Source organism: Notamacropus eugenii, chromosome 7 (assembly GCF_028372415.1).
Source record: "Notamacropus eugenii isolate mMacEug1 chromosome 7, mMacEug1.pri_v2, whole genome shotgun sequence".
Taxonomy (NCBI): domain Eukaryota; kingdom Metazoa; phylum Chordata; class Mammalia; order Diprotodontia; family Macropodidae; genus Notamacropus; species Notamacropus eugenii.
Window position 1 is genome coordinate 50,402,088 of NC_092878.1, and position 17,445 is coordinate 50,419,532.

The 17,445-nt window shown below is 37.7% G+C and overlaps 1 protein-coding gene across 4 annotated transcripts in view; it reads left to right on the forward strand.

The window, feature by feature from the left end:
• Nucleotides 1-17,445, forward strand: part of NPAS3 (neuronal PAS domain protein 3) — a 1,140,225-nt gene that overhangs the window by 443,504 nt on the left and 679,276 nt on the right. For 3 of the 4 annotated variants that reach the window (XM_072624932.1, XM_072624934.1, XM_072624935.1), the window contains one exon: nt 14,764-14,826. The exons of the other annotated variant lie outside the window; for it this stretch is intronic. In XM_072624932.1, coding sequence (XP_072481033.1) covers nt 14,764-14,826 — 63 coding nt within the window. The remainder of the gene's footprint in view (nt 1-14,763; nt 14,827-17,445) is intronic. 4 annotated transcript variants of the gene reach the window in all.

Here is a 17,445-nt window from a genome sequence, read left to right on the forward strand (position 1 = left end):
AAGTTTAAAATGGTTCAGGGATTAAAAATGGACAGTGAAAAACAACAACCCATTTGGAAGCAAATCTTGCTACAGTAATTACTGTGAAGAATCAAGAACTAAGTCTGCAAAGTTTGACTTACTTTCTTTGCTCTTGCAATTCAAGGAGAAGATGGTGCCTGTAGGTCTATTCCAGGATGTCTTTTTCTTTGACACAATCAGGGAAAACAAGGGGTACAGTGAAAACTTAGGGCTTGAAATTGACTTTCAGGGCCTGGGATACCATCAGAGAGATTAAAACCTCAACTTTAATTTTATTCTACAAAGAAAACTGAGAAAACTATCAAATTTAATTAGTATGCAAGGTGTTTATCTCTCTCCTTTGAAGATAATGCTTCCATCTCAATATGGAGTGTGCATCTCTGAAATATTGTGTTGTTATTTCTAAAAGTCTGAACTAACACAAATTATAACCCTTTTATGCCTTAGTACATTATTTCATGAGTTACTATGGACCCCTTCCTAAATACTCTCCTCCCGCCCAAAAAAGAAAAAAATAAATAAAACACAAGAGGATTAATAGGTAATCTGCCTGGAAAGATAGGCTGGAACAAGAAGCATTTTAAGTGTCAACTGGAGGAATCTGTATTTTAAACTAGAGTCAGTAGAGAGTCACCGATTCTTCTTGAGCAGGGGAGAAGTGCGGTCAGACTTATGACCAGAAATGTCAACTGAGCAGCTGGGTAGATGAATCAATAGAGGAGACTGGATACCAAAGGAGCAATTAGATGAGTCTCAACAGTCTGGGTGAGAGGTAACAAGGGTCTGAACTGAGGTAGTTGTGGGAATGGGACAGAGATGAATTTCTGAACTGAATTTGGAAGTGTTTTTGGTGACAAACAATTTTTCTCTGAGTGTGGAGGAGTGAGAAGGGAGTGATGGATGGGAGACTGGGGGAAGTAACTGCTTCTATGTTTCTGGATCCTTAGCTACTTCTAGATCCTTATTGTAATTTGGAGACCTGGAGAGTCAGGACTGAACAGTCTGATCATCTTTCCCATTCTGTGCAGATGACTCAAGCATTGCCACATGACATGATGATTCTCCATTGCCAACTTGATGGGAGAATTCAAAAAAAATACATCTGGGGCTAAATTCAGGGTTCAATTTCTCTTTCTTTCAAATCACCTCTCTGTATTCTGCTTGCAAAGACTTGCACAGTTGAAAGGCACCCCAGTGATCACTTAGAGTAGATTAACCTGAATCCATTCCCTATTCAACCTTCTCTCTGCCTAATGAGAGTTAACTTTTATGCAGCACTTTGAAGTTTGCACAGTGCTTTACATATATTATCTCACTGATCCTCACAACAACCATGTGAGATAAATACTTTTATGACCTCCATTTTATAGTTCATGAAACTGAGGCTGAAATGACTTGCCCATGTCATACAGCTATTAAGTGTTTGATCTGAACCCAAATCTCCCTAACTCCATGTCCCACACTCTAGCCACCACTTCATTATGCTGCCTACCCAGTTGTGCTGACTGTATACACACAGTAAAAGTCAACTAATTTTCATTATTTCCTTTGGAAGTCACCATATAATATAGAACTGAAATAATGGCAACTTAGTATGGTTGACAAGTCACTGAGTTGAGCTTCATTTGGCTCATATGAAAAATGGGAATGACAGCCACAGGGTACAAGGACTGTTTCTGATAGACTTAGCCCTTCACAGCAATGTAAGGACCTGAAACATTCCCAAAGGACTCCTCATGCAAAATGCCATCCGCATCCAGAGAAAGAACTAAGGAACTGGAACACAGAATGAAGCAGACTATTTTTCTCTTGTGTTATGTTTGGTTTTTATTATGGTATGGTATGTTTGGTTTTTCTCATGGTTTCTCCAATCATTTTAATTCTTCTATGCAATGAGACTAAGATGGAAATGTGTTTAATAACACTGTATGTGTAGAACCCATAGAGGATCGCATGCTGTCTTGGGGAGGGAAGGGAGAAAATTTCAAACTTATTGAATTGAATGTTGAAAATTGAAAACAAAGAAATTAATTTTAAAAAAGAAGGAAAGAAAGAAGGAAAAATGGGGCTGAAGTAAGCTTTGAATTTTTCTTCTCTCCTTCCCTACTCTTCCCTTTAAACCTTTATCTTTAATAAATATTTATGTATTTAAGAAATACTTATTCAATTATTTATGTTTGTTTATTCTTTCTTTGCTTGATTTACTCCTGCCTTTGCTCCTCATGGGGCTATTATTTTGAGGATAAATGAAAGAAAGAAATTTGTAAAAGGTCGTTTTGAAACTGGAAAACATTTTGGAATTCTCTTGTAATTTTTAAAATTCTGTTCAGTTAATATAAACCAGAATATCACACAGAGAAAAAATGATAATTCTACATAATGAGCAAAGGAATCCTTGAATTTCTCTTCTCTCCTTTCTCAGTTTGCCCCTTTAGTCCTTTTCAGTCATGTCTGACTCTTTGCGATCCTATTTGGGATTTTCTTGACAGAAATACTAGAGTGGTTCACCATTTCCTTCTCCAGCTCATCTTATACATCAAGAAACTGAGGCAAATAGGGTTAAGTGACTTGCCCAGGGTCACACAGCTAGCTAGTAATTATCTGGGGCCAGATTTGAACTCAGGAAGATGAGTCTTCCTGATTCCTATTTCCTCATTCATTCATTTATTTATTTTTGTTTATTCCCTCTTTTGTCTCTTAATTTAATCTGTTTAGTTAGTTAGTTGGTTTTTAAAGAGGACTACTGACCATAAGTTTGTTCTTTTCCTCAATGAAGTATTGTAGTTCACTTTCCCAAGACTGGCTGCTGCCTTCGGTTTTTTGATTTATGGTTATCGAAGGTAACGTGTATATGAAAAAGTGAAATAAAATAAACTGTGTGTCATCTCTAGTTGAGCTGTCAAGAGTCTTAAAGTTCCCATATTGAAATAATCTGGTCTTTCCATTAAGAGGAAATGGGAGCAATGACATTTCCAACTCTATTTCCATCTCTATCAGGAGAACCTTTCAGAGTTCTTTGGTTTCACGGGTGTCTATGCCCTATGCTGCTAGGGAGGAGAGGCATTTATTTATTATTTCAGAAGTAACTTCAATGGCCCCAAACTTTAAGGGCTCTTTAAGGTCAGTCTCTCCCTGGATTCCTCTTTGTTTGGCTTCTGTTAAAGGTATACAGTAGGTTTAATTACACAACAGGGTGTAACTTATGAGCTATTGGTTATTAATAAAACTGAGGCACGTCCTACACTAAAAAGGTCTATTGTCATTTTCCACTAAGTCACCCAGATGTTTAGATTTTTTCCCCCCACTTGGCTGTTTCTGATTCTGTTAAGATGAGAACTGACTTTCAAGAGAAGCCTCACAGAATAAATGGTCTTCAATTCTATTTCCATTTTATAGGGCTTGCAAATGTTGCTGATGTTAGCCATTTTTAGTTTTTAACATTATCTGCTCAATGCACTTTGCAAGAGTAAAACAAAGACTCCAGGTGAATGACCAAATTCATTCCAACTTTTCGTTAACCTTTTCCCCCATTTAAAAGGGTTTCTTTTTTCCTTGTTATATATTGGATGATTTTTCTTTTATTTGAATGGGAGTTTTCCTGTTCCTCCTCCTCTCCCTCCACACACACTTTGAAATTTGTGCAGAGGACAAGAGTAACATTTCTGGCACAATTACACATTTGGAAGACATTCTATTATTTTCCAATAGAAGAATTTAGTCTGATTCAATCTAACATGTACCTACTGTATTAAGGGCCTTTGAAATCATGAGACTGTAGCAAATGCAAAAGCATACATTCATACACACGTATACATATATTTGTGTCTATGTATATGTGAAATATAGATAGGGATATGCAAGGAATTGGGAATGCAATGACAAAATGTGAACCTGTCTTTTAGAGGTGGGCCAAACATGAGTACCCTGTTAGTTCAGCCTTGATTTGGGGATGGAACAAAGCACTTGAAAGTCATGGAATAGTTAAAAAGAAGTTTATTTAGCCCTAATATAGCAAGGATGTGATTTCCTCACTCTCATCTCCATATGGAAACAGTGTCTGGCCATCTGAGTGGACTGTGGTCTTCAGATACCTACCAAGTTGGAAGGGCCCCAACTCTACATAGGTGGGACTTTTGTGACCTAATGTGATCAGGAAGTCCCATCAAGGTAGGCAAGAGCCAGTCCAATTTTATGGATAAGTTTGTGACTTTTTAAGGAAAACTAATCCCTGGAGGAGGTTGAGGTGGGGGATTACTTTATTTAAGCCTCCAGCAGACTGTGATCCTATAGCAATTTAATTAGGTACTCCTTCTTTACCCTGGTGGTTCAAGTCTAAGTTTCCTACTGCTGGTAAGGCTGAGACTGATGGGTAGACATCCCTTAAACTGTATAGTTCTGCTAATCTGTAGTAGGGCCAAAGACAACTGGGGATCTACGCTAAGTCCCATATAAGTCCCCTAGAAAGCTTTGGGAAAACCAGCCCAGGTCAGAAAAACCGTAAGCAGAAAACCTTTCTTTCAAAGATTTGGTGACTCTCTCTCTCACAATCTCATCTCAAGGGTGAGAGGTACCATTTTGAAAATTAGAAGTAACTTCAATATCCATGCTCTATCAAAAGAGGCAAGATGATGTTGTTAGAGGCTGTTAGATTATTCAGTGGATAGAGAGCTGGGCCCAGAGTGAGGAAGACCTGAGTTCAGATTTGCTCTCAGACAGTTATTATGTATGATCTTGGGCAAATCACTTAACTTCTATTTACCTCACCTGTAAATGGGGATAATAATAGTACCTCCCTCCCAGGGTTGTCATGAGGATCAAATGAGATAATATTTGTAAAGTGCTTAATACAGTGATTGACACAAAGGAGTCATATAAATGCTAGCCAATGTTATTTTTATATTATTAGTAGTAGATGGACAGCTAGCTTCAAAATCAGGATCATATGACTTTTGCCTCTGACACACATTGGCTGTGTGACAAGTCAAGTAACTATGTAAGTCATTTAACTTCTTGGTATTCTGAAAAAAAAAAATCTAAGCCAAGTACTCTTAACCCAGGGTACATAAACTTGTATTTATAATTTTGTTGATGACTATTTCAGTACTGTTGGTTTCTTTTTTAATTGCATGTATTTTATATCATGGATTCTAAAATGATTCTGAGAAGGCACCCATGGTTTTCATGGCCCTGCCAAAATGTTCTATGGTAAGAAGAAGAGGTTAAAAATCCCTGCTCTGACACTGTAAATTACAAAGAAGGGGCCCAGTCTGCATTGAAAGAGAGAATTTTCTCCCTTGAGATATCCCTATACCAATGAAATCACAGGTCCAATTCTTATCCCTATCAAAAAGAGTTTCATTTTTAAAGGCTACTTCCTCAAAAACTGTGAAATTATTTCTGTTTTAGGAACTACTATGGATCATAGAGTATGCAGCCATGGGTCCTTTGCATTTGTCTGTCTTTGTCATAGAGTTATGAGATCAAATGAGAAAGCATGTTAAATGCTTTGTAAATCTTAAAATGCTACATAAATGCTAATTATTATTATAAATAGTTATTATAATTTCTCAATAGAGTTCAGCCTGAATACATACTCTAGGAAAATGTCAGAGGGGATAAAGAATACCCATTTTTTTCAAAGCAGAATATTCAGTTAAATAGACAATCTATGGAATGGTCCATCAGGACAAAAACCTTGTGCAGAATTAGCAGATGGAAGAAAATTCAATAGGAGGAGAAGATGCTGGATTGCATTTGGGAAATTCTGTAGTTCTTTGAATGAACCCACACTTCTCTTGGAAACAAAGTTTTGTTTCACATTTGTTTAGGTTATACATGGGTAGTCATACAAAACACTTCCTTAACAGTCATGATGTGAAAAACTAACTATATTTTGCTCCATCCTATCCTGCCCCCCATTTATTCTATCCTCTCTTTTGACCCTATATCTCCTCAAAAGTATTTACTTCTAATTACACCCCTCTCTCATTTGCCCTCCCTTCTATCATCACTCCCACCTCAGTTGCTGTTTATCCCCTTCCCTCCTCTACTTTTCTGTAGTGTAAGATAGATTTTCATACCAAATTGAGTATGCATGTTATTCCCTCCTTAAGACAAATCCTATGAGAGCCAGGTTCACTCTTTCCCTCTCACCTCTCCTTTCTTCCCTTCACTGAAAAAGCTTTTCCTTGCCTCCCTTATGTGAGAGATAATTTACTCCATTCTATTTCTCCCTTTCTCCTTCTCTCAATATATTCCTCTTACCCCTTAATTTTATTTTCTTAGATATCATCCCTTAATATTCAACTCACCCTGCATCTTATGTCTATATGTATATAATCCCTCCAAGTACTCTAATACTGAGAAAAGTCTCAAGGGTTATAAATATTATCTTTCCATGTAGGAATTTAAACAGTTCAATTTTGGTAAGTCCCTTATGATTTCTCTTTTCTGTTTACCTATTCATGCTTCTCTTGATTCTTGAGTTTGAAAGTCAAATTTTCTAATCAGCTCTGGTCTTTTCATCAAGAATGCCTGGAAGTCCTTGACTTCACTGAATGATCATTTTTTCCCCTGAAGTATTATACTCAGTTTTTCTGGGTAGGTGATTCTTGGTTTTAATCTTAGCTCTTTGACCTCTGGAATATCATATTCCAAGCCCTCCAATTCCTTAATGTAGAAGCTGTGAGATCTTGTGTTATCCTAATTGTGTTTCCATAGTATTCAAATTGTTTCTTTCCGACTGCTTGCAACATTTTCTCCTTGATCTGGGAGCTCTGGAATTTAGCTATAATATTCCTAGGAGGTTTCCTTTGGGGAACTCTTTCAGGAAGTGATCATTGCATTCTTTCAATATCTATTTTACCCTCTGGTTCTAGAATATCCAGGGAGTTTGCCTTGATAATTGCTTGAAAGATGATGTCTAAGCTCTTTTGTTTAGATAATGGCTTTCAGGTAGTCCAATAATTTTTAAATTGTCTCTCCTGGATCTGTTTTCTAGGTCAGTTGTTTTTCCAGTGAGATATTTTACATTGTCTGCTATTTTTTCATTTCTTTGGTTTTGTTTTATAATTTCTTGATTGTTATAAAGTCATTAGCTTCCATCAGCTCTATTCTAATCTTTCTTCAGTGAGCTTTTGGACATCCTTTTCCATCTGGCCAGTTTTGCTTTTTTAAGGCATTCTTCTCATTTGCTTTTTGGATCTCTTTTACCATTTAGGTTAGTCTGTTTTTTAAGGTGTTGTTTTCTTCAGCATTTTTTGGGTCCCCTTTAGGAAGTAGTTGACTTGTTTTTCATGATTTTCATGTATCACTCTCATTTCTCTTCCCAATTTTTGGTCTACTTCTCTAACTTTATTTTCAAAATCTTTTTTGAGCTCTTCCATGACCTGACACCAATTCGCATTTTTCTTAGAGACTTTGGATGTAGGAGCTTTGACTTTGTTATCTTCTTCTATTTGTATATTTTGGTCTTCCTTGTCACCAAAGTAAGATTCTATAGTCTGATTCTTTCTTCTGGTTTTTCCTCATTTCCCTAACCATTTACTTGACTTTTGATCTCTTTGTCTGCTTCCTGTGGGGGTGGGGAGGTGTATTGTCAGCTGCTCGATCCCCCCACAATCTGTAGGCCTAGAACTCCAGAAACACCATCTGCCTCTGTCCCTGCTGCTGCCTCAGATTCATCCACCCCCTCCACTGCCCTGGGGCTGGGGCAGGACCACTTGCTCTCTCACACAGGTCCAACAGATTTTTTTCCACTGACCTTTCAATTTTGTCCTCAGTATTTTGTGGTTGTGAAGTCTGAAAACTGCCACGGGTGCCAGAGATTCAGTCCTCCAAGGTTTACTTAGGTCCCATCTGTGTCAGTACAACCCATGTTGGACTACATTCTGCTCCAAGCATGGCACAATAGACCCTTCCTGGCAACCTTCCAGGCTGTCTTGTACTGGAGATTCTGTGGGTTATGCAGCTCCAGAATGGTATTTGGCTGGAACTGGAGGGAGAACTTCAGCAAGTCTCTGCTTTTACTCCACCATCTTGGCTCTGCCTTCTTTGTTTCACTTTTTGAAAAATAGTTCTTCCAGTGATGCTGTACTTCTGTGAAGCATGAAATGTCTGAAGAATTGACTTTTATTAAGATCTCACAAAGGGCAGTTGAGAGGTACATGGTGGGAATGAGTAGGGTGCAACTTAATGCCAATGAAGAATTGATGTAAAACATATCATCTCAGATGTGTGTGTGTGTGTGTGTGTGTGAGAGAGAGAGAGAGAGAGAGAGAGAGAGAGAGAGAGAGAGAGAGAGAGAGAGAGAGAGAGAGGAGAGAAAGATCAACAAAGGACATGAGCTGATTATGAATAAAGTACAAGAAATAACTATTGGATGGTCCAAATGTTTCATTGGTGTTCACAGAATATCTAGAGACAAGGGAGAAGGCCCCCAGAATGTTAGAGAGATCCACTGTGGAAGATTTGCAGGAAAGCAGGGGTAAAAATCATACATAATAAGAATCATAGATGATTTCTGCCCTGTTGGAAGAGTGTCCACATTAATGTGCTCATATAGATCCACTGAAATATCAAAGTGGTGAAGGACTTTCTAGCATCCAAGACTACAGATCCAGAAGTCAAAGTTTAAGTCTTATTAAGCATAGTCAAATGTAACATGACTGAAAGAATATTACTTTTTACTCTTAAAGGGAGCTGAGATCTTGTCAATATGAGAGCTCCCCTGAAAAAGTCTAGATCACAGCACTTCCATTCCTGGCCATCCTATAGCACATACTCTCCAGAAACCTAACCACCACTTGTCTATTCAACATATTTGAGGTCTTCATTGCTTTCTTCAGATCAAAGGAGCACTCTGGCTTTTCACTTGCTATTCCTTGTTTTTTGCAGAGGGTGTTCTAACACAACACTCTCTTAGTTCAGGTTCAGTGTTAGGATGAAATGGAATGAGGCACTAGCAAATTATTGAACAATTGACAAAAGGCATTTATTTATTCAAGTGGTCTTTAGGAACCCATCATATCTGAGAGCACTACACTCCACGTGGCTGGGACTTTTTATAACCTTTAGGTGTCCAAGGAGCTGTATGATGGAAACCAGGGATGATAAAGTCTTGGAGTCAGCTTTATTTCCTTTTCGGAAAAGCTAATTCCTGTTGCAGGAGGGGAAGAAGAGAGTCTGGACCTACTGAATGTTATGGCTTTGAGAAGAAAGCTACAATAGAGAAACACTGGTTCAATAGTAGCTGAGTTATACTATGAGATTAGTCCCTCTTCACTTTAATATTCCCTGATGGGATCTCCTATTCCTGTTTTTCTTGGAAATTCTCTGTTGCGTATTATAGCTTGCTCACATCCATCATACTCTTTTCCCTTGCCCTCTCTTTAATACTCTGATTTAGTTGTTTGGAGGTAGTTGTCTTATTGCTGCATAACAGCAGTAAAACGTTAATGTTAAAAAGGTGAAGTTTTGCTCTCATGGGAAGGTTGGGATTAGTAACAGACCGCTGTAATTTCCTGAAAGCAGTCCCCCTCCTCAGCATCCCCTTTTCAATTCTCAGGCCAACTCATTGGCCATCTATACTGTGTTTCCCAAATACATGTGTTATTGGACAAGCTCTATAGAATAACTATCCAGATGCATGCACTCATAATAGTTTTGTGTTAGTGATAACTGTTTAACTGTTTAGAATAATTGTGTGTGTGTGTTTCTTTTATAAACTCATTTCGGGTGGGATCCATTTGAAGCATTGTGATCTGTCTTTTGAAAGGCAGGCTGGAAATCTCTTTTTAGTAACTTTTGCTTCTCGTGATTTTTATACTCTGAAGTATCTTAAGACAGTTTGCATTCAACACCAACCCTATGATCGGGGCATTTAAGGAAAACTGAAATTAATATTGACTCTTATACTCTAATAATGCTATTGTCATTCTAAAGCAATCCCTTAATTTCCCACAGTTCAAACCTCAGAAGCGCACTTATAGAAGTATACCATCATACACCTAGCATTTGCAGTGGTCTGTGTCAGATGTTTAGAAGTCTATCTTTGCAGTAACAAACTTCTGACAGATAAGTAGAAGTGGGGAAGTTGTGTGATTCATTGATGTTAGTGTTGTATTTATTCTGTCAGGTTTCTGGATGCTAGGAAATTGATAGAATGGTGGTGATACTTCTAGAAAACTTGAGGAATAAAGTAAAGTATGCATTTCAAAAGTACACATGGGAATAGAGAATTTTCTTTATGCTATAGAAAAATCAAAATATGAACGCACACGGGACAGTTTATGACTCTAGTTTAATGCCTCAGCTCAGAAGCTACCCTGTTACCTCAACATGCTGTGGGAGTGACTATAGGTTCTTGAAGATTATATGAATGAAACAAAGGCTCCTGTGAATCTTAACATGTTGAAAAGGATTTGACTTTGGCCCTTGCAATAGAATTGTGCAACTGTTTTCAGGCAAGAGTTATCCTAGCTATTAAATTCAAGAAAGACTAATCTACCAAAGGTTGCCCACCAAATGAGAAATATTTTTGGTCATAGCAACTCATGAAACTATAACTGAAAGTATATAAATGTTGTAATCACCATCAAGGAACCATCACTAACTGATAAAATTACAGATCATTATGAGTAAGGAATTACCTTGGTCGTTTAACTGCTTGAAGAAAAAAAGAAAAGAAAATGTGTACTTTGATGAGACTAAATGAAAAATTAAGTATGAGTTAAAAGAGCCAGATGAATTCAACAGTTTTATGAAGTACTTAAGATGTGTAGAGCTTTGGTGATGCAAAGAGATGGGGATACAAACACTTTAATAGGTGTCTAAATTAGGCACTGAGTCCAAGAGCCAAGAAGAAGGAATGTTAGGCATTCACTAAGGAGTTCAATGTGCAGTTTTATAAGAAAATGGAGATGGAATTCCTCATAGTGGAAAAGCATGTGATTAAGAAAGAAGGAAACAAATGAATAAATCAATCAATATCTGAACAAACATAAATAAATTCTAGATGGTATATTAGAAAAATTAGCATACGAAAAGAACTTAAAAATAAGTAGAATAAGAAATCAAGATGGCCCCAAAACGATATATAACGAATATAAGTCTTGAAAGGAACCTCACCGATCATTTAATATAGCCCATTCTTGAGCAAGAAATTCCTTTCTTAATATCTTCATCCCTTTTTCTTCAAGAAGAAATGGGATTCAAGGATGCTGAACTAGTTTCAATCTTGAGGCAGCCTTTTCCACTTTTTGGACAGCTATGATTGTTAGGAAGTATTTCCTTTTATCAAGCTGAAAAAAGACTTCTGCCCATTACTCCAAAATCTGCCCTCTGGGGCCAAAAAAACAAGCCTAATCCTTCTTCTAGATGACAGCTCTTCAAATAGTTGAAGACAGCTATCATGTCTCCACTCTGTCTCTGCTTCTCCAGGCTAAATATGCCTTATTCCTCCTACCAGTTGTTCTAGGATGGCAAGGTTTCAAGCCTTCTCACCACAGCATGATGTAGTGAAAAGAAGAATGGACCTGGGTTTGAACCCCACCTCAAACATGAGACACTGATATATCAGTTTCCTCATCTGTGAAATATAGGGGTTGGACTCAATATCCCATGTATTTAAAAATCTAAGATTATATGATTCTTTGGGTGTGCTTTGATGTATAAGTGCCCTTTGTAAAATGCTGAACCCAAATTTGAGCATAATTTCCAATTCTTTTCTGACCCCCCTACGATAGGGATGGGGAACTTGTGACCTCAAGGCCACATGTGGTTCTCTAGGTCCTTAAATGCAACTTTTTGACTGAATTCAAACTTCATAGAACACTTCCCCAAAAGGATTTGTTCTGTAAAACTTAGACTCAGTCAAAAGGCCATGTCCCTGCCCTAAGGCATAATGCAAAGATAACTGTTGCTTTCTCTAGTTCTAGTTCAGTATCCTTTTTTAATAGAGTCTTGTTTTTGTCCTTTGTTGCCAAAGAAGACCATGCCATCAGAGAAATGATGACATGACTTGCACTTGACTTTGTTTTGAGTGAGGGAGGGCTGTGCAGTCACCAGACTCACTTCTCCAGTGAAATCTGAATGCAGTGATGAATTATACATAAGGATGACTGCAGATGACCCAGTATACATGGGGAGACCTTGGAACCTTTAGGCCAAGATCTTTGCAGGTACTCACTTACAGTGAGGCGGGGCCCATTCATTGAATAGGACTTTTTAAGAGGTAGGCAGGGCATGGCCCCTTTAACGAAGCCAAGAAAAAAAAGACATAAGGCTGGGAGGGAAACAGCAACAGTTACTATTGATAATTACTCTAAAGCTAGAAGGGTCCAGAAGACCCCTCAGGCAGGGGCCCACTGGCGTCCCAGTTTCAGAGTACAAAAGGTTTAAGGTTTTGAGAGAGGAGAGGAGAGCAGAGGAGTGGAGTGGAGAGGAACTAGCCAGTAAAAACCCAGTCAACTGGGCATCTTTTGGCCATCCAAATTTATCTTCCTTTGGAGAGGAGAAGGAAGGGGAGGGGGAGGCAGACAGGAGAGGAGGAGCTGAGTTACCCAGCTAGCTGGGTCCCCATTCAAGCAGCTGCGTCTACTCACAGGATTGTGTTCGTCCTTTGTTGCCAAAGAAGACCATGCCATAGAGTCTACGTTTTCTGTCAGTTGCCAAGCTAAGATATTTGAAATTTATCCTGAAGAAAGATGACTAAGAGCTCTTGTATCCGCGTTTATTAGAACTGAGTTCACTTGTAGCATAGAACAGAGGGGGACTTTTGGGAAACTCACTGAATTCTATGGAGAAAAGACTAAAAGTTTAGTTAGAAAAGGGATAGGCATTGTTGTTTGGCTGTTTTTCAGTCATGTCCAAGTCACTGTGACACCATTTAGCTTTTTCTTGGCAAAGATACTGGAGTGGATTATCATTTCCTTATCCAGCTCATTTTACAGATGAGGAAACTGAGGCAAAAAAGTTTAAGTGACTTGCCCAGGATCACACAGCTGGTAAGTGTCTGAGACCACATTTGATCTCAGGAAACTGAGTCTTACAGATTCTGGGCTCAGTGCTCTGTCTACTGAATCACCTAGAAGGTGTTTAACAAATGTGCTTGAAGATGGAACTGAAGGTTATTGTTGTGATTTAATTTGAGATATGTCTCCTATGTTACCGGTCATGGTGACTTCAGGTTTTTGACTCTAACTTTGTCTTCTAGAATCTAGAATCTACTTGTCTTTTATACCAATGCATTTTATTGCCCACTTTTTCTAATGAATTACTCAAGGAACATTTATTAAGCTTACTAACTATTGAACTTAGTATGTGCAAGGCACTGGTGATACAAAAATACAAAGAAACAATTCCTGTTTTGATCAATAGGAGCGTTTCCTCGTAAGAATCAGGACAGAAATCTGTTTTTACCTTTTCTTTGATCTTATCAGTTAAGGATTTTAGATATCCAGCTTGAGCAAGAACCAGTTGCTGTCCATTTGACTGACTAACTTGGAAAAATAATCTCAGGGTCCAACAATGCAAAAGGTTATTTAACTTCAGAGACCTGGCTATCAGTGACCTGGGATCTGATCACTATGTTCAGGACATGGATCTGTGAATGTGAAGGTATCTTGTAACCGAAGCACGTCTTGTATAGAAATTTATTTATAGTATATAGAACTTCTGCATTACCTATATGTGCTGTTACAGTTCTATATCTATGGATTTGTTTTACTTTTCCTAGAATGACTTTTAAAATACAGAAATTTCTAATAGTTACCACATTTGAATAATCACTGTGTACTGGATGCTATATTGGTTATGCTTCAGGATTTTTTTCCTGACTGTTCATGTTTCCTTCATCCTAGTATCTTCCCTGGATCTTCAGTTTTGCACACACACACACACACATACATACATACATGTACATATATACATACATACACACATACGTATATATATGTGTGTGTGTATGTGTGTGTGTATGTGTCTGTGTATATGTAGATAAGTAGATATGTGTGTGTCTGTTTGTATATGTGGAGAGAGAGAGAAAGGTTTTCATTTTCTCTCCTCCGTTATACTTTCTTCTCTTTGAGAGCTAGGATTGTCCTTTGCCTTTCTTTGGACTCCCACCTGCTTAGCACAGTGCCTGGCACATGACTAGTGTGTTATTCCAGAAGGAGCCCTTGTCTCTTTAATGGCAAGTAAGCCTGTGGTAGTGGTATTGAGAAAGTGCCAAAGTAATTGGCATTATAATTACGCAAAGGGCAGTCAAATACATATTTGTAATTTATAAAGGAAGAATAGAAATTACCTCAAAGTTCACCCACTCTAAGTAATTTATCATGAACCTCATAGCATTTGAAAAATGAATATCAATTATGATAAAATATTTACTTTGGAAATTTCTAACTCTTACATTCAGTGTGTGAGATCAAAAGTCACAGAATGGTCCAGTAGACGTCTGTGTCTAAAGCATCTGATGAAATACCAATGTGCCATTTTATAAGAAAGATAATCAGATTTGAGTTCTTTGTTACTTGCCTGTTAAATTATTTCTCTGCTCTTCCAGAGTTTCTTGGTACTAGTGAAGATAATGTTGAGGCATTAAACTTGAGTGATATACTGTCCTGTCTGGATCTATATTTTGATTCTTCTACGATATAGAGAGAGTCAGGCTATAGATGGTCAACAAGATCTCTTCCAATTAGTCCAGGATCTCTTTCATCGACCAACCTCCTCATTTTACAGATGAAGAAATTGAGACCCAGGGAGGTTATATGACTTATCCAAGGTCACACAGGAGCATCAGAGGTAAGATTCTGTAACAAGATGATCTCTAAAGATCTTTATCAGCAACATTCAGTAAAAAGTCTTGTATGAATACTGTTTTTCTTATTACCCTTCACATTCCCATCTGATAAAGAGGACATACTCTTAAATCTTTATGAAGCTAGTTTCTAGAGTCTGCCTTGCCTCACCTAGTAATATATGTCCCTTTGAAGATTGTCCTTATGTGTATGGCAGGCGTATTCTTCACAAAGGGAGCTATGAAAAATGGCATGTACACCCTATCGCCAACTTAGGAGAAAGGAAGCAGAATAGTACATGGGTTATGGCCTGGATTCTAATCTGTCTCTTTATACCTGCACCCTGGCCTAAAGGAAGAATTATTTTGAATTAAGACAAAGGATAACAGGCATATTGATTGGGATGTAATCGATGCATGCATAAAATGTGCCTGTGCATGTTATTACAATTTGTACATATTGTCCCATTGAATACTTGGCATATCTATATTCATAATATCATAAGTAATATATATGTGTATATAATAGACATGTGCCTATGCATATATGTACTGTGAACATATGTCAGTACAGATGCTGATATATATATAGATATAGATATAGATTAGATATAGCTATAGAGGATATAGATATAATTATCGCTGTTGTTTAGTCATTTTCAGTAATGTCTAACTCTTCATTGAGATTTTCTTGACAAAGATACTGAAGTGGATTGCCATTTCCATCTTCAGTTCATTTTACAGGTGAGAAAATTGAGGATTAAGTAACTTGCTCAGGGTCACATAGTTAGTAGGTGTCTGAGGCCAAGATTTGAACTCAGGTCTTCCTGACTCTAGGACCGGCACTCTATCCACTGTGCCATATAGATGTAATTTCATTGATGTAATAGAATCCCAGTGAGGTGAGAACTTCTAACCCTAACCTCTCTCCTGATCTCTAGTCTTGCATCTCCAGCTGCCTAGTAGACATCTCAAATTGGATGTCTCATAGATGTCTCAAACTCAACATGTCCAAAATTGAATTTAACCTTTAACCCAAATATACTGTTCTGCTGCACTTACAGTCTCAGAGTGTTTCTTAGGATATTAAAGCATAAAGTGTGTCCTGTGGCACAGTGGAAAGAATAGTGGTTCTGGAGTAAGAGTCGGTGAGTTCAAGTGATCCAGAGTGACCTTGGGTAAATCATTTGACTTCCCTGGGTCTCAGCCTCCTCATCTGTAAAATGAAAGAGTTGGCCTAAATGTCCTCTGACATTAGTTCTATCTCTATTATTATTGTCCAGGATTATTTGACTAATATGGATCAGAACCCATCAGGAATGGGTTCCAGCTTGGCTCCCTCTATATTCATAAGTTCACGTTTTGATGTATGTCCCAGGTATTGCCTGGATTCATCATTGCATATGTCTAATCAGTCAAGAAATGTCTCCAATATAAAAGAACAATTTTTTAAAAGTTACGGTAAGAGTTTTGTTATCTTCCACGTGTAACATCATGTCCCTAGAGTTGGGAACATCTGTTTTAACAACTGTCCACAGCAATGGGGGAGATTACTCCTTAGTTTTTACATAGCTGTAGAGACAGAATAATATGACATCCTCACAGTCTCGTTTGGGAATTATCAGGATATCAGACACTCCAGTTAATGCTCATAAAGCTCAATTCCAGCCATAAGGACAACCACCAGGAACTAGTTTGTGAGCCTAAGTAGACTAGCAAGGAGAAATAACCGAAGCAAAGGAACAGATCCGGTAGAAGGCTGAAGGAGTTAAGAACCAGAGGAAAAATCTGATAAGCGTGTGGAGATTTACATGTTTGATTTTCAAAAGAGTGAGATTAAGGCTAATCGGGTGGAGAAGGAGGGAAAGATGGATTTGTGGCCTTTTCTGAATCTCAAGTATCCCAGTCAAATAATATCCTAATCAAAAGTTATCACAATGACTGTTTGTTGTAATGGCTGTATTGACCATTATATTAGCCGTACTCAATATTATTTGGAGTAAGGTAAGCTATTACCATAAATATTACTTCCCAAACCTCTCCCAACTCTGTCGTCCCTTTAGACTTCTTAATAACATGTCAAAGCATAAGTTAAAGAAAAAGCTGATGATTCTGTCTTGATGAGAAGTTTTCAGTTTAGACAGTTTGAGAGAAAAAAGGTCTCATTTTCCTCCAGAAGTCTATTGTGGTTTTCTATAAAGGGTAATCATAGTTAACAACATGACAATTCTAAGAAACTCAGCAGGTAACAAGATGGAACACAATTTTTTATCTTTGACAAAAAAAAAAAAACCTTAAGCCTTTTATATACGTAGTTTCTCTTGACATTCTTTATCAGTATAGGATATTTAAATGGAACATATTTTTAAAGACCACTTCAAAACGGAGATGCTGATTTCTATGTTGGTTGGTTACTGAGTTTGTTTTTCTATTCCCAACATACAAAACAAGTTCAGAAACATAGCAACAAAGGCAATTTTTAGGCTTCCAAGAACACTTTCTATCAGGTCATCATGCCGACAAATGCCCAGAGTTCTGTTGACTCCATGGAAGCGTGCATACTCAAAGTTAAAATTGTCACAGTAATATCCTATCACCCCAAAAGTAATTACATCATTTCTGGT